The sequence below is a fragment of the Melopsittacus undulatus genome, chromosome 12 (genome assembly GCF_012275295.1).
Source record: "Melopsittacus undulatus isolate bMelUnd1 chromosome 12, bMelUnd1.mat.Z, whole genome shotgun sequence".
In the NCBI taxonomy this organism is placed as follows: Eukaryota; Metazoa; Chordata; class Aves; order Psittaciformes; family Psittaculidae; genus Melopsittacus; species Melopsittacus undulatus.
Genome location: NC_047538.1, coordinates 5432767 through 5456593, shown reverse-complemented (window position 1 = coordinate 5456593; position 23827 = coordinate 5432767). Strand labels below are relative to the sequence as shown.

The following is a 23827-nucleotide window of genomic DNA, read 5'->3' as shown; positions in this document are numbered from 1 at the left end:
GCTTCTCATGATCTGAGCAGGTGTTGAGTTCTTGAGCATAAACCAGAGTTTACAGACATCTTTGACTTCAGGGACCACGTCCAGCAGACTTTCGACTTGGAAGGATCATGCAATCCATTAAGAAACAGCCTCATAGTGAGTCTTTTATAAGATCAAGTTTTCAGGCTAGTATTTTGTTGCAGGAATATAATGGGTTCCATAATTGGATTCAAACCCTCACGACTGTTCTGTTTCGGACCTAGCTGATGACTGGTACTTGAGGTCACATTTGACATCAGTGTGCTGGAAGAGCATAGAGCAAACAGGCTACAATGTCTGTATACCTCATTATGAGGCAAAACTGCAAAAATAACCTATTTCTATTATGTCTTACTGAAAAGAACGTATCACAGTACCCCTAAGCTAAAATGGGAAACAGTTCAGTAACTAAAAACTGGCATGGCTTTTTTTGTGGTGACGGTGAGCAGCAAAAGCTGTATCTTTGGAGGAGGCAAAACTGTCCTACAGAGCTGCTTCTATTTTTGAGAACTGGGACACTTGTGTTGCTACTTTGAAACGTTTTCTGAGATTTGCTTTCTTAAATTAGCATTCCTCTGTAGTTACCATACAGGAGCTCACTCCTAAAATCTCACTCAAATGTGTAGGCTGCTGATCTCTTTTGAGAATGAGGGGAGGGAACTCAAACCATTTTGGGGAGTTTGGGACTTGGGAAGAGAGGAATCAAAAGAGAAAGTGAACAAATTTCTGTTCTGCTTCAATGTGATGGAAAATCAGGAATTCTGATGGGTTTTCGGTTTTCTTCTTTAAGCTTTGCTACCAGCCCTGACAGAATTAGTCTTAATTTGATTGGAGGTTAATAAGCTCTATTGGGAGCTAATAGAATTTCTGAATGAGTATAATTGAATCCTTGTTCCTTCCTTCCTCTGAGATGTTTAAGAGCTCACTAACCCTTGCTTCCTTAACTCCATGAAGAGTTAACATTTTTAGGTGATGCTCTGTGAGCAATCCCATTGATGTCACTGAGCATGGAATTAAGCCTGTTACCAGAGGGAAGAATTTGAAGCCCTTTTTTTTCCGAAGGGATAGCTGGATTTAAAAATAACCAACCCTTCTCTGGTCGTGAAAGAAAAACCAAAAGCTTTTTCCCATGTTCATTCCACTCCAGCTCCCACAGCAAGCTGGTTTCATGGAAGGTAGGTAACCATTTGTTACAGGTTAGCATTTCCTGGGCTGTTTCTCTCCAGGTTAGTGTTCATTACTAGACCCTTTGTAGGTTCATTATCAGTAAGGTGATGAAGCTGTGGTTGTATCTGAAGTGACCACAAAATTTCCACTGTCAGGACTGAGTCTATTCCCATTCATAAATTAACTGTTAACATTGAAATTACCAACACACTACAATAGTATGATCTACTCATGTTGGTTAGTTTAGCTTTGGAAGCTAAGTTTCTTGGGCATTTAAAGATGGCTCAGGTCTTTATAAGATTTACTGCCTCCCTTTAGGTATCCATGGTTCCCTTGATTTCCCTCGACATTATTTGCATTTACTGATGGTTGTGATACACGCTTGCATTGTGAGTGTGCCCCTCACCATGATTTGTAGCTGTTCTGCTCAAGTTCCTCATTAGCTTCTTTAGGGAGGAAACTCCTAGTAAACAAGGCATCTGTGGATAGACTGATACTACAAGTAGGAAGGAGGGACTTCTGTAGGAGAAACAGACAAGCTTGCAAGTACAGCAGGTCTGAGAGGACTTGCAGAAGGGTTAAATGAGTGCTCAATTAGTTGTTCTGTTGCTGATGGGCTAAATGAGTTGTTCTTCCTCCTTTCCCTGTGTTTTGATCTCATAAAACAATCCCTAAATAATCAAGTTAAACAATGGAAGAGAGATGGAAAAAATCTGTCCACTTGCATTTATCAAGAGGAAATAGTCATTGTTATTACACAGAATTAATTTCCATGGTTAAATCTGTTGAGAGAGAAGTGGAGTGGTTAAGACCCCAACCACAATTAAGTCAAGCTTATATGTACAGCTCACTTTCAGTCCAAGTATTAGTCTATGAAGAGCTTTTCCATTTGCGGCTTCATAAAAACATGATGATGGCACAACTTGGTTCTCCTGAATTTTAACCAGTTCTGGCTATTATGCTGAGAAACTTAGTTTTAATCAGGAAAAGAGTTGTGCAATCGGAGGCAGGGTCAGTCATGTATTTTGGAGAGGTTTTACCTTTTACCTTCCCAGGGCACGACTGTCAAACCACCAACTGCCTCCAGTTCTGCAGAACCAGTAAATCGCACCCCTGCGTGCTGAGAGGGGTAGATGGATGTTACTTCGCTTTCTAGAGACCTTCTGAACAGTCTGACCTGGGAACTACTCCCCACAGACCTGAGGGCTTCCTGCAGAGCTGTGTTTATCTAGAGAGGGACAGTGCAGAGCAGTAGGCTCCAGCCTCTGTCTCACAGGTAACAACTTGCCCACAGAGCCCTGCGCTTTAGTTCCAGCTCCTCTTGCCATACTGTCCCTTGACTAAATGTGAGCTGTTATTGCAGTGATTTACTGGGTAACTTGGGAAGGAACGACATTAGAATGCTTTAAAATCAGTGGGGAGGATACAGTGGTGTAACTGGAGGGATTGTCCGTTCTCCCCAAGCAGCTCCTGACAGAGCATGTCTTGTCTTGGAACCATCTCTCCTTCCTCTGCCTGTTCTGTTTCCATAATTCTCTGCCCAGTGATCCTTTGTCCTCAGCAATCAGAATCATAAAGTCATGGTGTGGCTACATACAGTGTAAGTTAGATTTAATTGCCTTGCTGCAGACCCCGTTGTTTCTGGTTTCATTTGTGCAAGTGGGGGCGCAAATCCTCTCGGTGCAGGTGTGGGTTTAACCCCCTTTCCCCAGGCTTAGGCCTGTGCCAGCCCCACTCCGGCCGCTGCAGCGGCTCCTGGGCTGGCTTCCTGGCTCCATCCCCGGCAGGGCCGGCACCCGGAGGCGCTGGAGCCGCTTCGGTCACGCATCACATCCAAATATAGCAGCGCGCAGGGAGCGCGGAGCGGGGCGCGGAGCCAGGCACGCCGGGGCTCCCCCCCCGGCCCCCGGAACGGCTCCGGGCCCGCCGGCCGCCCCCGCGGCCACGATCTCGGCCTTTGCGGCGCTGACTCACGGCGCCGCCGCACGACTCCGGCCTTTCACGCCGCGGCCCCTCCCGCCCCTCGCCGTGACTCACGGCGCCCGCCCCCGCCGCGGCGGACCGGAGGGGCGGAGCGGGGCGGCCCCGGCGCGTACAAAGCGGCGCCGCCGCCGTCGAGGTCACAGCGGTGGCCCGCGTGTGTGCGGGGGAGCGGCATGGAGGGAGCCGGGGCGCTGCTGGCCCGCGGCCCCGCCGCCGGGCTGGGCGTCACGGTGTGCGCCGCCGCCGCCGGGCTGCTGCTGTACCGCATGGCGAGGAGGTAGGGCCGCGGAGGGCTATGGGCGGCCGGATGCGGGGCTGGCGGGTGTGGAGGCACCGGGCGGGGCCCGCTCGGGTTTGGCCGTGCGCGGGGCTGCCGAGCCGCGTGTTCGGGATCGGCCGCGGCGACGAAACCGGGCAGGGAACGGCCGGGCGCGTTTGAACGGGTCCCCTTGGAAGAGCTGCTGCCTTTGTGTGCCAGAGCTGGACGCCAAGGGCTTGTCCTCCCCCGGCGGCGCTCGGAGCGTTTCCACTCTCCATCCGCGGTGTGTTGGGTTTCCTCTGGTTTTCCGGCGTGTTGGAGGCAGGAAAAGGAGAGCGTTTTGCAGCTTGCGGTGGTTGGTGTGGAGGTAAAAGCGTGAGTGCGGTGGGGACAGGGGGAGGGGGCCATAGACATGACAGTTACTGCAGTTCAGCGGCAAAACTTGGGAAAATGATAGAACCAACGATGGCCGGAGTCAGTTATCGGCGACCAGAAGCTTTTGGTTATTTCCTAGTTGCACAGCAAGTTTCTGACATTAGAACGAATTTAAACAGACCAATTGAGAGCCAGGTTTGATAAGCATTAGGAGAGGAATCAGCATACAGATTGAATAAAATGAGTAAAGCTTAATTTGAACGAGTTTAATCCAGCATAGTTGGAAAGGTGTGCAGGAATATATGGAATTGGAGGCACTACAGCCTTTATAACAACAGGCAGTCTGTTAATTTCATGAGTGTTTCTGTAGAAGAAAAAGGCAGTCCCAAGGGCTCGTTGCATTAAGGTTCACTTCAAGTTTACACAGACATAGAGACGTGTTTCTACATCCACAATAAAATACTGAAGGTTCACTCTAAAGCATTTGCTGTTCATGTAAGCATCTAAATGGTCAGTGCTGCATTAGCCCATCTTGGCATTTCTATGGCATATTTAGGGCAGCTAGGAAATACCAGTGGCCTAAAGCAATCCCCAGTGAAGAAGGCAGTGTTTCTTTGACCCAGATGAGGCTAAGATGCCTTTTGAGGGAAGAGATTGGATTTGTTTTGCTTCAGTTCATCAAAAGGCCTCTGGAATGGAAAGCGTTTCTTCCCCAAGTCCTTGAAGGCTGCCAGTGAGCTGCAGATGTTTTCAGGAGATGACCTTGATAACTCTTTGGGGCTGCATATTTGTATTTCTCAATGTGCTGATACTAACTGATTTCTTACTTTGCCTCACTTAAATGAACCTTTCATCTGCCCCATTTTCAGCATGAGTGCACTTACAGATCTAGCAAGATGCCTTTGCCACCCCCTGGAGAAGGGGGAGCAAAATATATCAGAGCAGCCTAGGGAGAGGTGGTTCTGGGATAACTGTCAATGTGTGGAGTTACACTTCAGTAACTGCCAGCACCCAAGACTGTGCTTTTGTATCAGGGAAATCCAAGATTTGCTGGCCAGGTGTGCACAGGAGCTCCTTAAACCTTATGAGTTTGGACCAGATAGGAAAATTGATGTGTTTTGTGGTCTGTCTTCAAGATCACAGCTTGATTACTTGTTATCTATAGTTGGAAGTCAGGTTGCTGAGTTCAGACTAGCAGCTGTAGCCACGTTTCCTTCATCTTTTGTGGCCCTCCTGATTTTTAGCTACTGACCTGTCAGAACCAGTGTAGAGTAACCCATGAGCATCTTCTTCTTAGGGCTCTTTGGGTCAGTGATGGCAAAAGATGCTCCTTCTACAAGTCAAGATAAGCCATAACTCACACTAAGAGGCCAGTAGGAGCTGTTCATTTAGTTGAGAGCCTCTCACGGATGCAGAGATAGCAAAAAGAGGCACCTTTCTGGAGGATCCTGTCTTGATGGACTGTATTCTCCAGGTATTAAAAGATGCTAAAACTGCAGTTTCACGAAGACAGTTTTTGAAGGAAACAGCCCAGGAGGTGTTTATGACTGTGGGTCTGCGTCCCTGCCTCAGTTCACGGGGCACCTTTTTCCCTGTTAGAAGACACAAAGTCTTCTTCTTGGGCTGCATTATAACCTGTTAAATGCTTGCTAGGAATCTGGTCCTGTGGTTGAATCTTCAACCCTGTCTGCAACTGCTAGTTCTGAGCTAATGCATCTCTGTCACCCTTTGCCTGCTGGTATCTGGACAGCTGTGATGTGGTTTTCTCCTGTTGGAAAATGGGATTTAGCATCGGGGCTCTGCTGGCAAACCCCTTTATAGACAGGTAATGGATATGGGCACAACCTGGAATTACAGCAGCTCAGGGACCTGCCACCCAAGAACTTCCCTATGTATGAGCTTCTTAATAACTCAGCCATGCTGTGCCACGGGCTGGGTCTGTACCTTGGTTATGTGAAACTGCTGTCAGACAATGTTCTGATCAAAACTGATCTGTGCAAAAGAGCTTCTTTTCCTAGTGTGGGGTTATTTTTTCCTTCAGATTTGCTGGCATAGCTGTTTGTATAATTGCTTTTAATGCAGTTGTGCCAGAATGAAGAGTGTTGCTTTAGATGCTTATAATGGAGAATTGCTTTTTCTTTTAATCCTTGGCAGAGGATGAGGGCAACCCAGTGAAGAGCTGCACATCCACTTGAGAATATGGAAACCCAAATATCTTAATGTAATGATTAAGAGAATCAGAATGAGGGGGGGAAATAGATGTAAATAAAACTATTTAGCAATCCAGATTAATAATAATAATAATAGTAATAATAGACTTGCACTTACCAGGGAGAGTGTTGTTCTGGCAATCCAGAAGTGTGGACTTAAGCATGACCTTAAAGGCATGTGTAAGTGGCAATAGTGGAGTGTTGGGAGTTGTAACATAAGAAGGAACTTGTCTTCCTTCCAAGAGAGGCACAGACTAGTTGCTAACCAGTGTTTGTCAATGGCTATACCTGCAGTCTGATTTTTGTTACCAAACTAAAGGAGTCTGATAGCCTCTCACAAAGGAGTGTTTTATATCTGACATTTAGGTATTGATCTCATAACTGAATTTACTCCAGGTATTCCCCTCCAGGTTTGTCTTGAGCAAAGATCTACCTGCAAAACAGTGTTCCCAAACCTGGGAATGGTTTCTCACTTCATGTTCAATTCAGTCAAGGTATATACAGTTCTATAGTCATTAAATCTGTGTTTGAGAGTCTTTCCAGCTTGGTCTTTGTTTTTAGAGTCATGCCCAGCTACTGTATAATTAGCACCCTACTGCCTACATGTTCTTGCCTGAAATGACCTTTGTTGGTTCTTTCCCATCTTGATGCACACAACAGGTTGGGAACTTCTGAGTTTTTTGCATCTATTTCTATGGCAACAGATTATAAGTTCACAAAAGGAAAGGCTTATTGCTTTTTATCCTAAATAATTAAGGATTTAGTAGTTTCTTTTGCATACATTGTGAGAATGAAGGGCTGCTGTTTATAACCCTCGGTAGCACCTCCTCAGCATCAAGAGAGAAATGGTATCCTCTCTGGAAAAGATGGAAAGGTGTCAAGTATACCAAGGATTTGGTCTCTGATATTAGCAAGTTCTCAGACAGTGTTTGACACTGGTTGTTTTATAGTATGCATGCTTTGCTATGTTTTTTGGTGTGTGCTTTCCTCTTCTGTGTTACCCTTGAAATTAGTGCTTCTACATACTCTACATGGAAGTCAGAGCCCTGTGGTAGGTAGGGGCTGAAGTGTTGTCTGTCTTATTTCCATGGGTGCCAGAGGATGGTGTTACATGAAGGTGACACGTTCAGGGACCTGTGCAATAACCTGCATCAGGATGGAGTTTAGGTTGTGTTTGCTATCACAGTCTATGCTCACAGTGCAGTAGGGTTTGTATTTTGGTGGTCAACATACTGAAATCTATGTGTTGTATTTTCATAGCTTTTACATCTATGAGGTAAAATCAGCACCAACAGGTATTGCAGGTATCTGTATTTCATGTGGCTGTGGACAGGAGTAGCTCCTGGATAACTTAGACTAGCAGCCTTGATTTGTCTGCTTTAAACTTCCTATTTCTTTGCCTGTGAGCTTCAGTACTGGTATTTTTAACTCAGATCACTTACTGGTTTGAGCCCTCTTGGCAATGAAGAAAGTTGAGCAGTGAATATTCATTTTAAGAGGGGTTGTGGGTGTGTGCATCTATTTTGAGATGAGAATCTGTCACCCTAGTAGCTCCAGCCATTTTCTTTCAGCATCTGGCAGGGAATCCACTCTGCACTCTGGCTTCTTAGGCTTCAGTTCAAGCTTATCCTCATCACTCGTACTGAAAACAGGAGGCCTAAGCATCACCTGAGGGTTTGGTGTTTTATGAACCAGGTTTCAAGACATGGTCTGTGGAAATGGGAGTGGGGTTGTAGGCATCCAGCTACAGAGGTGGTGGCTGAGAGAGAAGCCAGCTTAAGTGGAGACCCACTTGCCCATTTAGCTGCAGGGTAGATACAGCATCTCTGCAGCATTGAGATGTTTCTCTAGAGAATAGTGTAGCAGCAAAGCACATTTGCTAGAGCAGGAAGTGCTTTAGCTACTGTGACTTGCTTTCCAGGCCCTTTGGTGAGCCTGCTCTTTGCTTTCCCTGCCACTTCAGAAGCTTGATGGAGTTGGGCAGTAAAGGGTTGTAGCAGCTGTATCCGTCTGTCTGCATAGCCGCCATAGCAAATCCCTGCCTGGGCTTTGCCTGAGCAGCTGCCCTCCCTTGGAGTTGTGATTTGGTTTGTTCTGATAAACCCAGACAACTGGGCTGTGTTGCCTTAACCTGACAGGAAGCTTCCTGTTGGATGTTGTACCAAGTTTCAAGACAATTCAGACCTTCTTTAGCAGGTGAGCCTGAGGGTCAGGCCACTGAAGTTCTGTGCTCAAACATCTGTCACAACCTGTTGCAATGAGGCCAAGTCACAACTGGTTCTCTTGTAGTGACTGTTGTTTTAACAGGATTCTTTTAAGAAACAAAGGGCTTACGTATATGAATCCAGGTCATTAGATTTTCATCTCTTCCAGTGCATTAAAAACTGAGTTAGATGTGTTGATTCCTCAATTCCTTATATATCTGAAGAGCTGAAGAAACAGCTATTTACAGTGCCTGAACCTTAAGATAATTTGGCGTCCTTATTTGTAACAGGCAGGATGGATAGAACTGTAACCATGAGCCCATTTCCTAGGTTTCTGCATCATACGCAGTTTGTGTGGATCCTAACTTCCACTTCCCAGAATCGTGTGTGTTAAGCAGCAACTCTTCTGCACCTTTTGCATACATGAACCGTGCTGGTTATGGAGAGGACTTGCACCCCCAAATATGCCTCTGGAAAACAGTGAAGTGGGTTATTCACAAGGTTGTTAGTAAAGGTCTGGCATGTCCATGGTGCTGGCACAAAGAGATGAGCATCAGGCAGAATTGATTGCTACTTTCACAGTCCATCTTTTCATTGCTAAGTGACTACTCTGAGTCATAGCATCAAACATGCTGAATGGGAAGATTGATTGTTATTCCAGCCTCTCTTGCATTTCCCTGTTTGAAAGCCATCACTTTCCCCTACATCAGCTGAAATCAGTGGTCATGCCTGACATGTTTCCTTTCCTAACAGGAAGAAGCCCACACACGTGACAGTGAACTGCTGGTTCTGCAATCAGGACACAGTAGTACCATATGGGAATCGCAACTGCTGGGATTGCCCCAACTGTGAGCAGTACAATGGGTTCCAAGAGGTATGGGGACAAATTGATTGATGGGTGGCTAGGAAGGTAGAATGGGCCTTTCAGGGAAAACCCTGCTCCTCATTTTAGGTGATCTGGGCCCAGTACAGATAAATATCCAGGGTTTGGACAGTGGTAGATCTGTGCAGACCATTTGTGAGCTGATCACTTGATAAAATTTACAGAAGAATCCTCTGTACTGGGGTGTGCTGATGTAGAATGAGAGATAAATTTTTCTCTTTCTTCAAAGGGCAAAAAGTGCCTTAAGAACTTTCCTTTTAATGCATGGAACAATTATTCCCTGGTTTTGCAGTTAGAACAGCTGAATTCCTGTATTTAGGGTATTAAATAACAAAGCTGGTCTTAAGCCAAAATCCACCCCCACCAGCTGCTTGCAATAAGTGTACAGAACACTGGAGGAGGGATAAGATTCGAAGCATTTTGTCTCTTTAGCTAACTTCTTTTGTTACAGAGGTAAATGCATGGAGTGTAAAGCTCCTGACAGAGCTCAAGTATTCTTGTTATCAACCAGAGAATACCAAGCTTTGATTTTGTGATCTCATGTTTGCTTTCCCTCCTGCCTCCCCCTTTGCTTTTTGCCAGAATGGAGACTACAACAAGCCCATCCCTGCTCAGTACATGGAACACCTTAACCATGTTGTGTCGGGGGCTATGACTTTCTGTGATCCTACCAAACCACAACAGTGGGTGAGCAGCCAAATTCTGCTTTGCAAGAAATGCAACAACCATCAAACCACAAAGATCAAACAACTGGCTTCATTCTCACCAAGGGAAGAGGTAAGCGTTCCTTAGGGGCTGGTAGCACAGGAGAATGTTTGTTCAAGGCATTCCAATGCATTATTTGCTATTCCTGCTCTGTTTAATTCCATGCTTCAGCCTAGTAAGCAGGAGAGATAGGAATTTTTCAGTGTGCTGTGGAATGATGCTTCAGGAGTCTTCAGAAGCACTATGTGGCACTCCAGTGTGGAGAAGGTTACTACTGATTGGTGTTTCAAACTTATTAATCCTGCTCTAAAGCCAGACTGTAACGACTTGTTCTAGATAGACACTGGAAGTTGAAGCTTGAGCCCAAAACTAAACCCTTACATTGCTGAGATCAGCTTACACCTCCCGTACTTACCTAGCTGAGCTTGCAGGATCTGGGAGACACAACAGCCTGCTAATCACTTTGAAGCCTTAGTAGATTTTTCCTGAGGCCTTGGCTATGCTGCTCTGCTTTTACTATGGAGAGAGGAATCCTTTGGAGCCACATCATGTGCCTGGGAGGGCAAAGGGATTTCACAGTTACACAGCAGGATTTCCTGCTGAGCAACTTCTTGCCCTTCCCACTGCTTAATATGTGTGGAGGATACTGGGGTTTCTCCTTCACAGTTTCATGCCTCCCAGGGTTTCATGCGCTGAATTCAGTGCTGGACTCCTTCATTTTCAACTATGATAAAGCCTTGGGCTTATAAGACTGTGCAGTAGTGCGATGCATTCATCCTCTGGCTTGCCTAATCCAGTCTGCTTTGTGTAATTGGAATGAGTTTAATCAGCATGACTCAGGGAACAGATTTAAATTTGATCATGCCTAATGAGAACACCAGCGGCTGATTGCCTTTTCTCAGCTTTATTTCTAGTCCCTGCCACTTGCTCAGGTCACACCAGCCGTTGGCCCCATTTTAGTCATTCAGTGAGCTGCCGTGTCTGTGCCAGCTCAGAGACAGGACTGTGTTGTCCAACGTGGTTAGATAGGTTTGTCGGTGACAGCAGTGGCTCCGCGGCATTGCTGGCCTGTCCAGGAAGGGATAAGTCTGCTGGTACTGGTCTCACCCATGTGATTCCTTCTCGGTTCCAGCAGATGGAGCTTGTGAAACTGCTGCAGCAAGTCCAAAGGCTGCTTGCAGTGCATCTTTGTACTTCCTTCTCCCAAAGAAGCTGCATGCTTCCAGCTGTATGCTTTTGGTACAAGGATCTTGAGAGAGACTTGAGGATCTTGAGAGGGGTGGAGATGGAAAAGCCTTAGAAGCCTCTATGATAAGATATGTGTCTGCTATAGTGACACTGAAAAATGTACCTTTGACCCAGCTCACTGTTTTTACAAGTGCTGTTAATGATTTATGCAGCTCATCTCTCCAAGGCCTTCAGCCACTGACAGCCTTTGAGCCTGGGGCTGAGTTTTGAAAGGAGCTTGTTCCTTTCTCCAGCACAGTGCTGTAAAGGGGCAACATGTCTTTTGTTTCCTCTCATTTGAGGAGGGGAAGAGCGATGCTAGTGTTTGGTCTCATCTTCTGTATTGAGTTCATAAGGTCCTGGTACCAGGCTACAGAAATTCAGCATCCTGAAACTGGATCAGAGCAGACTTCTCCAAGGGCTGTTTTCTCTTCTGGGACATGGAGCTATATGCAGAGTGGTTTTATGCTGGCTTGCAGCTTGGTCTCTGTTCAAGCCTGGTTTCAAGTGGCTGTTCCTCTGGAACTAGAAACTGGAAGCATTCCTTGCTCACATGCCAGTAGCAAGTGTAGTGGTCAAGGGACCTGCAGTTCTCACCTACTTTTCCTCTCCTGTTCCCTCACCAGAACAAATATGATGAGGAGATTGAGGTGTACAAGCACCACCTGGAGCAGACCTACAAGCTGTGCCGACCATGCCAGGCTGCTGTGGAGTATTACATCAAACATCAGAACCGGCAGCTCCGGGCGCTGCTGCTCAGCCACCACTTCAAACGCCGTGAGACAGACAAGACCTATAGTCAGGTACCTATGGGAGAGATGGAGGAATTTAGGGGGTAGTGAGAACTGGAAGGAAAATAGTGGGACAGGCAGAAAAGGGGAGGCAGGAAAGCCAGTTTGTGAGTACAGTGCAGAAAACTGTAGATTACAAGATGAGTAAGAACAATGGGAAGTGAATTATGACCACCTCCTTCCCTCACTGCCCTGCCTGAGCTTGGCTTCTGCTCATAGCTCTGTTGTTCCTCTTTGCTAGTCTACGACATGCCATGTGGTGTCAGTACAGAGACTTAAAAGGACTTCAGCAAAACTGTCCAGTAAACCCTATAGTCTGGAAGTGTTTCATAAAGCACCATTTCAGACCCTTACTAGAGTTCATTCAGCTTCTGATGAGGTGTTTCTCCCTTTCTTTGCAGAATTTATGTTCATCCACCTCTTCTACTTCCATAACCACACCAGCCCAGGTGATACTTCTGCGGTTCTTGGCCTTCCTCAGCTGTGCGTTCCTGGTTCTATTGGCCTTGTATGGGTCAGGCAACCCCTTCTCACCCAGCACAGCAATATCTGCTCCTGTCTCCTCTGGTCCAGCATCCACTCCAAACAGGACTGGTACAAGCTCACATGCAGACTTGGAAAATGACACTTCCATGACAGTGGCCCGCTGGCGAGAGCTGCTCCATCTGCTCCCAGAGCAGATGGTGGAGAACCTGAGTGCAGCATGGGCTTACGGGAAGAACCACCAGGTTGCAGTCGCTGTCCTTGGGCTCTTCACCTGCCTGCTGGCCATGTTCTTAGCTGGGCGGATCAGGTGCGTGGGCTCTTCTCTTCTGGTTCACTTCAAGAACAACTGCATTATGTTGGAGATCTTTTGCCTTGTCTTGACCCAGTGAGGCAGGGGGTGAACGTTGCCAGAATGGCACATGTAGTACTGGGTGCCACCGTTCTCCTTGTTATTCTTTGGGTTGCTGGCCTGCTGGATGGCAACAGCAGAGCTGGTTTTGGATCTGTGCCTTGGTTTGTTCAATTCAATCTTGAATTACCATGAATGAAAAACTCCCCAGTGCAGCTCTAATCTGGTAGAAAATGGAGCTGACTTATTCAGGTGGCAAAACCATAGTAAGAGATAATACACAACCTCCTCAATCTGGGTACCCTCCCCACCTTTTCCCCATCTTCCCTTCTTCAGGACCAAGGGATTCATTGGTGTTTAAACTCTTACCTTGTGTCTTGTTTGCTTTCTTTTTGGCATTGCAGGCTCCGAAGAATTGATGCGTTTTCTTCAGTCTTGTGGTTCATAGTGATGAGTCTGCATTTAGCTGAGAGATACCTGAAGACAGAAACACCCAGCTGGCTGGACACAGCCAAATTTGGCACCACATCCTTGTGCTGCTTGGTGGGCTTCACTGCAGCAGTGGCCACGCGGAAGTCAACGGGCCATCGGAGATACCGGCCCCGAAGGTCAGAGCCAGAGCAGTGACGCTGGGGGAAGGAGGAAAAAAGCCTTGTGAACTCTTTGCGACTGGTGCTTCTCTCTCCTCTTTTGATTTCCCCTTCCTCTGTTTCTTCTTTTTGCTGGTTTTTGTTGTTTTTTTTTTTACTTAGATAAGCAGTGAAGATCTTTTCTTCCATTTTAGATATGATTTTGTTTCCCATCCTTGCTTCCCACTGTGGTGGCTGCTTGGAGCACTTCCACTGCTGGTGCTAGCCATGGAAGCTACTCCTGCTGCCTCCATCCTCCCTTCTTCCTGAATCCTACATCAGCAGTGCAAATATCCAACTTCCCCAAAGCCAATTCTTCCAGCAGCTGCTTCACAAACTGCTCCATAAATGCAGCTTCCTTCCCATTCTGCTCCTCCAGCCAAAGAGATTCTGGCTTCTCCTCTCCTTCTGGTTCTTCTCACTGCCTGTCCATCCTTAGCCAGTCACAGAGGAATCCTCTGCCTTGATCCACCATGGGGCCCAGGCCGCCTTCGGTTTTCTAATGGTGCTGGTCATTTTAATATTGAACTGATGGGAACTTGCCTCTGGATTCCAAGTCCTCGTAATGTGTGCTGTAGTAACACTGCATGGTGTGCAGGCATGCGAGGGGGGAGTCCATAACCTGGTGGTTCTTGCCTTCTACTGTGTAGCATCACTTAACTGCATGCTTTCTCTCTGCCATTCTCCTGTGACTCCTGTTTTAAGTGGAGAGGCATCCTTAAGTGCTTTTAACTGAAACTTCAATGACTTTTGTAAAAGGGTGCTTTAAAAAGTTCTGTAGCTCAGGGTGTCTTGATTCAATATCTGAGAGTGTTCAGGTGGTTTAGGCTAAAATTTCAAATCAATGGCTGTCGATTTGCATTTCAAATTCAGTGGCTGTTGCATTCAGTGCTGGTTTTCTTTGGGATTTTAACCCACCCCCTGAGGAGCATGTGTGTAAAAGCACAACTGGATAAAAATGAGAATGTTCCTTCACTCCTGTAGCCTTAGAAGGAGAAGAAATATGGGACTAACCACATCATGGTATGTGGTCAGCTTTCCTTGTACATCACTACTTAGTCAATGGTTGAGAACACAGATTAGGAGGGTGTGCTATAGGAAGGGGTGAGAGCCTCTCCTGCAGGGTTACGTGGCAATAGAGATGGAGCTTTCTTGTTACTTGGAGGGGTTCTTATTTGAAGACTGGCATTGGTGCTAATGCTGCTGGACAAAGAGGTCTGGAAATCAGGACTTGGAGTTGAGTGCCTGGCAGCCCTCCACTGAAAGCTGGGATCAGTGGTTGTAACCGTGTGGGGAGGAAGGAGCTTTCAGCTGCTTGGGTTTTTGTAGGATTAACTTGTTGGGGCCTCTTAGGTTAAGCAGTCTGATTACCCTGCAGTGGTTTTTGCAAGGCACTCCATGAGTTTCCCATGCAGGTTTAGGTCTTTCAAGAGGAAACAGCATTGTTACAGGAGATGTGCTATTTACTTCTGGTCAGAACAGCACAGTAGAGCTTGCCACACTAATAGCCTGACAGAAGTTAATTGCGTGGCTTGATCTTCCTATGTATAAACTGTAAAGTAGGAATTCTCACTCTGAAAAAGCATCTGCTGCTGAACACTTCAGACACTACTGCGTGCTGCAGGTGCTGGTAAAGTTCCAGAACCCTTTTTAAAGGAAATAAAAGATATTTTGTAGCTTTTTATTGTTCATGTTCTTCAAACCGGTATCATTGTGAGAGCAGGAAGGTAGCACTGCCCGAGAGCTCTGTAGAGACTCATTAACAATCAGCCAAGTTGAGGGTGTCATGGGAAGGTTCAGCTCTCAGGTGAGAGCCCATGTGCCTCTAACTTAACAACTGGCATGGGAAGGGAGCACACAATCCTCCTTCCCACCTGTGATCTCCTTCAGAACTTCTTTCCAGTGCCTTCAGATAACTGCAATACCCACCTCCAAGCAAAGAGAACACCTTTCTCCATTCTGGTGCTTGTCAATGGTGCTGCTCTGAGTGCTGTTTACTTATGTATCTACTACAGGAAACCAGCATCTGCAGTCTGGTTCCACTCTTCTGTGTTCCCATCAGGTATCAATCCTGACCCAAAAGGTTTGTCTTCCAGCTCACAGTCACACATTGTTTCTTATTCCAGTCTTAGACTTCCAAAATGCTAAATTAGAACCATTATGTGACATTTTCCACTAGGACACTTGAATTTAGAGAAGTGCTTCAAAGTAAATACTATAAGAAGCCATATGACTTTACTAAAACAGGAAAAAAAGCCAGCAGAAGCGTGCAGGGTCCTCAGTGCCAGGTTAGACCTTCACAGTCACTCTGGTGCCTCTTTCCTGCAGCCCATTAGAAGGCTTAATAGGAAGCATTCCTTAAAAATCCAGTCTTTTTTCTATACCTATCAGCCTATTGGAGCAGGGAGCAATGTTAAGACAGCAGTAAGCTGGGGAACAGATAGGAAGACACATACAATCGTGTGTATGGATGTGCTGTTACTGTCTACTCAATGTTCCTTTCAGTGCAGTGATGGCTCTAATGATTTCACCCTGGAGAACTCATTGCAGCAGCCCTTCCAGCACCATTGTTCTGTAGCCCAATTAGTGGACAAAGCCACCCAATGTAATGGGCACTGGAACCAAATCCAGTGTCAGTTCTGCTGTTCTCTAAATAAGCTGCACAGAAGACCCAGGAAACCTTGTCCATTAAGTGAAATAAGACATCTACCCCTTTTTTTCCCCCCTTCCTCCCTTCTTCCTGCTTCAGTGCTTTCAAGTTTTCCCCGTAAACATAGGAAAAGACTGATGTTTTTATTTAGCTGGACTGGACTATTCTGCAGGCTGGACTGGAAGTTCCTGCTAGCTTCTAGCACATGAACATACCTGGTATGGCAGAGGTGAGCAGTCCCTCTTGCTGCTGTCCAAGCGATGGAAGGACTCTCATGTTTAGAAGGATATATTGAGACTGCTAGAAGGAGGAAGGGGATGAGCAGCTGACAAGCTATTACAGTGTGTGGATGGTCATGGTAATGTCATGCCTGATTTTGCATGGCAATATCCTATTTTTAATGAGAATAAAATGAATCTGTCCAAATTTTCTTGCCCAGTAGCAAAGGAAACTGTCTCCCTCTAAAGATGCTCATCAGCCTCTGTACATGTTTTGCTTTCAGGAGCTGGAAGTCAAGGCTTTCAGTATTAAGTTTCACTTCATCCTGTTTCATGTGGCTTCCCGTCTCTTCTGAGCACCTATTTTCCTCCCTTCTTTTTAGCAGCGCCTTTTGGGGTTTTTTCCTTTCAATTTAAACCTGCCTCATCTTTGACCTCTCTGGGGTCTGGCGCCTTTTACCCTGTTTTGCTGTTAAGTGCTACCTTGTTTTCCTGTGCCTGATCTCTTCTCTTTTTTTCCTGTGCAGTACTGGGATGGGGAGGATGGACACTAGGCAGCGGGAACAGGCAGGTGATAGAACTGTGGGATTTACACTGTGAAACCTGACTAATACAGTTAAGCAATGGTTTAGCTCTGTTTACACAGCAAGTGCTAATTATGCCCCCTTTAAAATCTTTTCCTCTGGGAGACCTGTTACTTGTGACATGCAAGCGAGAAATGCATTTGTCTACAAACAGAAATCTTTATGCAGATCAATACAAATGATGTATGTTTACAAGTTGAACTAATTTTATGTCAGAACATCAGAAAAAGACCTTGTTTCATGGCCAACCTGTACAACTGATGCCCTGGTCTCTGAGGTGCTTTGTCCCCAACTTTTGGACTCATAATTGGAAAGATTGCTAACAAAGTAACACATTGAAATGTGGTTCAATTCTAATGCCAAAGAAGCCTTTGTCTTTGCTCAGGTGTCACCTTATTTTCCCACTTCTTGGTGCCTCATGTCTGTGCTGCTGCTTCTGAAAGCAACTAAAAACCTCAGAGCTGCGAAAGCAAGCTTACAGTGATTGCATTTGTGGTCTTTTAGAGACTCTAATGCTGACAGTCTCCTCTCTTTCTGCTGTTCTCACATGCTTTGTCTCACATGCTTTTGCTGATGGAAGAGAAGGATTGATCTTTGGGAAGAAGAAAGGAGTAGAAAGGCATTTTATTTCTATAACCTGCTGACATTCCGTCTGTACCCATTGCATCTCCTTAGACAGTTAGGCCTGAAGGTCAGTTACAAGTTGGCAGTACTTCACTGTTAACTGTTTCTGGAGAGGAAAAAAGGTTAAAGCACCCTCGAATCACAGAATGGTGTGGGTTGGAAGGGACCTTAAAGAGCACCCAGTTCCACCCCCCTGCCACAAGCCTTTACTGTTCCTGCAGTGCACTATTTCAATGCCAAATAGACTGTTCTAAACCCTATGCCAGTCTGTAGGGTCTGTATGGAAGGTGCTCTACTAACTACATTTTTTACTCAAGGTTCAGGTAGCAAATAACTCCGTGGTGAGCTCTGTCATCTAACCCTTCCTGGTTGCTTCCCCCAGTGAGTCCAGCAGAACGAAATGTATGCTTCCAGCTCAGACGTTTTGGTGCCAGCCCAACTCCTGCAGCTGAGGTGCTATTTTGTATGACACATGAGTACACATTTCCTGCTGCTGAGGGGGTAGTAGCTAAAAAGAGCTCGTAACTTTCTAACATAGCTGATACAAAACTCATCCAGAACCGATATGCTGTGAGCTCAGTGCTTTGAGCTTCTTGTTTTCACTTAGTTGGACTCTTATTTCAGGCCATAAAGGAACACAGAACCTTTGGTCACCAGATACAGCTTTGTTGCCTGAGGATTCTCCCAGCCATGCAGGCCAGAACATGCAAACATCTTAACATGATTAGAGGCTTTTAGCCCAAAAGCCTCTAATTTCAGGTGCTACTTTTCCACACTGGCCACAGGCTGGGTGTCTGGAGCAGAGGATGGTACTGCAGAATGGAACTGAGGTGGGGAGGGTTTCTGTGTCATTAGATCAGATGTGCTCCAGCCCAGAGTGGCTGTGGCTGATTTGCCAACTCAGAATCATCTTGTACCCTGCCCAACAGAGCTGGATGTATAAAAGGGCCGATGGGAGTTCATTAAGTGCCTTTCCTTGGACATGGTTTTTGACAGCACTGTGTGGCTCTGCTTCAGTGGGGCTGCTGCAGCTGCAGCTTGGGACAACAGTGCCTCTGTCTGTCAAGCTGGTGCTTTTGTCCTTCAGGTGCCACCAGTGAGTGTGGCAGTGAAAAGGACACTTGGGCTGCACTCTTAAGTGTCTGGGCAGCTCTGCAGACTACAGGGGTTTGAGGGAGAACCCAGAGCAACCAAGCAAGCATCTCTGCTGCTGCTTCTGGTCTTCCTGAAGCCCTCACTGACATCACTGCATGCAAACTGACGCCTTTGTGGCCCCTTACAACTCTAAATGCTCTATATTTATATCCCAGTCTTTCCTTTGTATTAACTCCTCCTTGCCTGCATCTGTGCTTTGCATGCCCTGGTGAGCTGAGCTTGGGTGTGTCAAAAGCTGAGGGCAAGATGGGACTATAATACTGGTGTAGTGGTGTTTTATTTTGTCTTTATGACTATTTTTCCAGTATGTTGAGATGATGTGAAGCTAATAATCATGCTTAGATACTACAGAAAGTATGTATTCATGTATTGTGGATAAATTATTTATACTCTTATGAAAATTAATATAATTAATAGCCAAATGATTGCTTGAGATTGACTCCACTCCTGAAAGCAGGGAGCTGTGGTGTATAGCTTTGCTTTGGTTTTTAAAGAGATGCTTTTGAACTTATGTGCTGTCACATATAACCTGCCAGTTCGTTTCTGGTGTGCTGGGGCCTCTGAACCATAGCAGATGCTCTGATATGAAAGGGGCAGTACTCAGTCCTGAAGTCATCCCCTGTAAAGCCTCATTTGGGACCAAAGCTATCCAGTGCACAGGCAGGGAAGAGATCCTCTGAGCGCTTTTGTCATGCCAGCAAGTCTGGAGTGCTGTAGACATGGGATGTGCATACACACAAACCCCCCCCTTTATCTTTGTGCCACCAGCTAGCAGCAAAGGCAAAACTGATGACAAACATCTGTGTCTACTCTAGAAGGTATTAATGCAGGACCTGGCATCTGGAGCATTCTCATCTCTAATTCACCCCTCCTTTTGCATCCAAAGCAGGACAGTGTGTAGGAGAAAAGAATTCTTAGTCTTGGCAGCTAAAGTTTATAGCTAAGTCACCTTGATGTGTCTGAGACCTGTGCCCCTTTTTTAGCATTATCCTTCCCTCTCCCCGTTTTTTATTCACTGTATTGCTCTTCACCCCTGATTATGTCAGCATATGGAGGCACAGCTTATGGCCCTGACAGATGTGATGCAGCACACCAGACAAGTGACTGCAGGTCAGCTCACACAAATGTGCTTATCTCTGCCAGCACTAAGTGAGCTGCTTCCACAGGCAGGGCAGCAGCACCCGTGCTGCTTGGAGAAAGTGGTGCAGTCATACATGGGTAACTCATAGCTAAATTATGATGGGACCTTAAGTCCAGAGCAAATATTATAGCCCATGACTGACCCACAGCTCCCTAGCTGCCTCCAGGCAGATGAACTTGAGCACATACAGCAAGCTGCCTGGCCGTGACTGTCTTGTCTTCTTTCTTCATGTGCTGAATTATCACATAGTAAGAGTGGGTCCAGCTACAGTACATGAACTGTGCTCTCCCATGTCTGTATCCCAGGGGTAATGCAGCATCTCTCATTAAAATGTGAATTCAAAAGGCTCTCCCATGTCTCTATCCCATAGAAGATGCAGCATCTCTTATTACAGTGTGAATTCAAAAGGCTCTCCCATGTCCCTATCCCATAGAAGATGCAGCATCTCTGCTTAAAATGTGAATTCGAAAGGCTCTCCCATGTCTCTATCCCATAGATGATGCAGCATGTCTGTTTAAAATGTGAATTCAGAAGGCACACACGTGTGGTGGTGACTGTGGATAAGAGGGAGGTATTGGGACAAGAGGAGGGGAGGCTCTGCTGGGGGGAGGTTTTTCTTCAGGACAGTGTACGGTCCCATACCATGTAATACTCTTCTTTAACCTTCTATTTATTTAAAGTATCTGTGTAGCAGAGTTGTGCCCACTGTAGTAACGCTGTGACCATTGTAACCACTGACTGAGATACCCCAGTTTTGATGTTCACAATACCAAGTTCTGAAATAAACGGCTTCCGGGCCCTATTTCCACAAACTGTGACTCCAGAGCCTTTTTTTTTTTCACTCCTTCCTTTTTTTGTGACTTTTCCCCCTCTGTTACCAAACCCATTATTATCATCACATGCACAAACGGCTTGGAGCAAGGCAGTAGTGTGAGAGCAAAGACACAGCTGCACTGCTCCATTCCGTGTGATGTGGCTGCATCCTGCTTTATGGTCCTCTTGATCTCTTCACCTTTATCATCTGCTTCTCAAAGAAGTTTTGGTTGAGCTCACCATTCTTGGGCATGAAGTGCATTCCCATGAGAGCACCCTGCTTCTTAGCAGTATCTACCCCTCTTGACATGACAGTGGTGGACACTGAAGAGTAGAGTACACAGGACTTTCACATGTTGCAGGAATTTACTCTGTTCAGAGCAGATCAATATATAAGCCATTCTCTGGTCAGCACTCAATCCATAAGTCATTAATATGTTATGCTTAAAACTCTTCAGCTGTTCTTTGCTAACCAGAAATATTCCTTTTCTGGATGCTGCCATCAGCTGCCCAGAGGATCTGGCTGCACATTGTGAAGTAGGGCTGGTGAGCAGCAGAGCCCATGAAACTCTGATCCTAAAAGTTAAAATCCCAGGAAGAAGATAGTGGTTATGAGTGATAAATGACTGTAATATCTTCCAGCCTGTAAGTGAAAAACTGTCAATGAGCCAGAGAAGGTATTTTCCACTGCAGCAAGGAGCTGTGTGAGGTTTGTCCCTTAGCCCAGAGACACAAAGAGTGCAAAGATAGGAAAAAGCTGTGCTGTCCACAGGCCATGCTCTGCTTTGCCCTTTGCAGACATGCCCCAGTGAGTGGTAGGTATCACTCTTTCTGATACCATTCACATCATAGTCCTGAGCTGCACTTCTCATTTCCCTTCCCATTCATTTCCTCTTACAAAGCTGAGATGCACATGTACCTCTGCTGTTTACATCTCTGTGTGTGGTGGGGCAAATGTGTCTGTATCTGTGCACTAAAGACCTCTGCACGTTTGCAAAGCATGACACCCTTCCCAGGTCCTCTGGAACCTGAAGAGGTTGGGCAGTTTCTGCTGCAAGACTGAGGAGTTCCTTGCTGCTGTTAAAGGCATGTCCTGCTTGCAAGCACCAGGAAGCTGGTTGGCTCAGATGTTGCTCAGCCTGATTAAGCTGGTCGGGATTGTTGATGTCTGCCTCGTACTAGCAGATAAGTAGTTCCATAAGCTATTTTAAACTGTAATCTTAACTCTAGACTGCTTCTTCTGGACATACTAGCACTGCATAATCTTGCTGCATCACCTCTTTAATCTCCCAGAGTGAATGGCATGTGCATAAATCACCTCACAGCTCAAGGTTGAGATCTGTGTATTCCTTCACGCTCTGATTTACTGCTGGCTTTCCTCTGACAGAAGAAAAGCCATGTTGCTGCTCTCATCTTGTCTCTGTTATCATCAGAAGTGTGATTAACCCTCTAAATGCTGCAGGTTGATTGTATGCTGCAAAGCCTGATCTCTCTATTGCAAAATATATATGCTTCATACTTGGTTAGTACTTCATCATGACTTACTTGACAAGTGTATTACCTATTTCTAACTAAACAAAAGCTTACAGGAGATCCCTGAGAGATCTTGTTCATATTCTAGACTTTCTTTCCTGTACTTTGTTCAATTGTGCAAAATAATACAAAATTCCTGTATTTTCAACCTTTGAATGCTCATTTTGATGGTATATGGACACAAGTGAGACTGCAAAGCTGACCCCTCATTTCTGATGCAATGTAGTCAGCTAAACCTTACGTACAGACCAAGATCAGTACATGACTGCAAGGTGGCATATAAAGAAGGTAAAAATAGGAGTAGGTTTTTGACAGGGTGTTCAGTTTAGGTTGATCTTTAAATCTTAAACCATTGCAAAGGTAGGTGAGGAAATGGGGTATCAGACATCGATTGCATAGTTTATTTACATATAGTAACCGAGTGTGAAATACTGTGAGGACTTTCAAATACAAAGTCCTTCCATACAGCGGAATAGAAACCAGTTTGTATCTGTAGCACTTCAAAATCAAGCTCACTGGTACAGGTACCCTTAGTATGTTCTGTCTGTTCTCTCTGGTCATGTGTTCTCAAGTTGGATGTGCTGTTCTACAGCTCCACTCTGGCACTTGGAGAGAGCCCATTGAAAACAATTCACAGACCTAGAAATACAATGGCCATTATTGCCAATTGACATTTTCCCCAGTTATTGTAGTAGAGATTGGGTTTTACTCACTAAAAGCAAGACAATTCCTGTAGTATGCTACATATTACATATACTGTGAATGGCTATGCTAGTACATACTCGGGGCTAATTATGATATGAGAAAGGAAAATGTAATGCTTTAAGTATCAATTTAGGGTTGAAAAACCCAGGTTTGTGTCTGTCTTCTACCACAGGAGTTTTATGTGACTCTCAACAAGTCACATAGCTTCCTTTTGCTTCTCTTTCCTATCTAAAATGAGGGCAGTGAGTCTTCATTACCTCACAGAAGTATAATAAAAGCAAATGTATTGAAGAGGCTTGAATGTTAGTTTTAAAACAGAGCTCTTGTGTCTACAGCTTTATCTAGGTACCCATAAACATACTTTTCTCTAGACTGGCATCAGAGGTAAGATGCTGATTCTGGTAGCAAGTGTAGATAACCACTTGCTTCCCAGTCATGACATTTCTAAGCCTGTTGTTTGCATGTGCACACAACAAAAGGTGGGCTCCATCAATAGTCCTGTGTGTATCTGGACTTTGTAAAGCATTCTGGTGGGCTCTGAGTAATTTCCTCAGGCAGGGAGAGAACCAAGGTCCTATGTCTGTTTGCACCTGAGTTCTTAAACTCTTCCACCATTTATCCCACCCTGTCTCATGGGGCAGGCTGGTGCACAACAACTTCAGTGAGGTTGAGCAGTTCTTCCTTCCTTGGCTTCAGAAGTGTAGGAACATTCCCATAAACTCCTGAGCATTCTGCATCTTGCACTCCTGCACTGAAAAATGAGTCCAAACCTGTTAATACAAGAAGTACAATTGAGAGAGGGGTTACTGGAAGGTTCCCATTGCTAAATGTCTGTCATGTGTGTCATTTGCAGGTACCTTTCTGGGGATTCCATTACTCTCTTCCCCAGCGGCACTGGGACTGGCTTCACTTCCCCTGCTACATCTCTCTTTGTCCCAACACCACCCAGTATTCTCCAGCTGACAAACCAGCAGCTCTTCAGGTCCCCACGCAGATCTTCTCCTTCCTCTCTTCCTGGTCGTCTCAACAGGGCACTCTCACTGGGTACCATCCCCTCCTTGGCCAGAGCAGGTAAGTGTGTGCCCAATGGTGCAGTGCTTCAGAAGGAAGCAGGCTGG

General features: G+C 45.7%; 1 protein-coding gene across 1 annotated transcript in view; it reads left to right on the top strand.

The window, feature by feature from the left end:
* The first annotated feature begins 3304 nt into the window (after positions 1–3304).
* Positions 3305–23827, top strand: part of TMEM201 (transmembrane protein 201) — a 28638-nt gene continuing 8115 nt past the window's right edge. The window contains exons 1-7 of the mRNA XM_034068094.1: positions 3305–3445; positions 8970–9090; positions 9682–9876; positions 11658–11834; positions 12224–12615; positions 13062–13265; positions 23563–23780. Coding sequence (XP_033923985.1) covers positions 3342–3445; positions 8970–9090; positions 9682–9876; positions 11658–11834; positions 12224–12615; positions 13062–13265; positions 23563–23780 — 1411 coding nt within the window. The 5' untranslated portion in view covers positions 3305–3341. The remainder of the gene's footprint in view (positions 3446–8969; positions 9091–9681; positions 9877–11657; positions 11835–12223; positions 12616–13061; positions 13266–23562; positions 23781–23827) is intronic.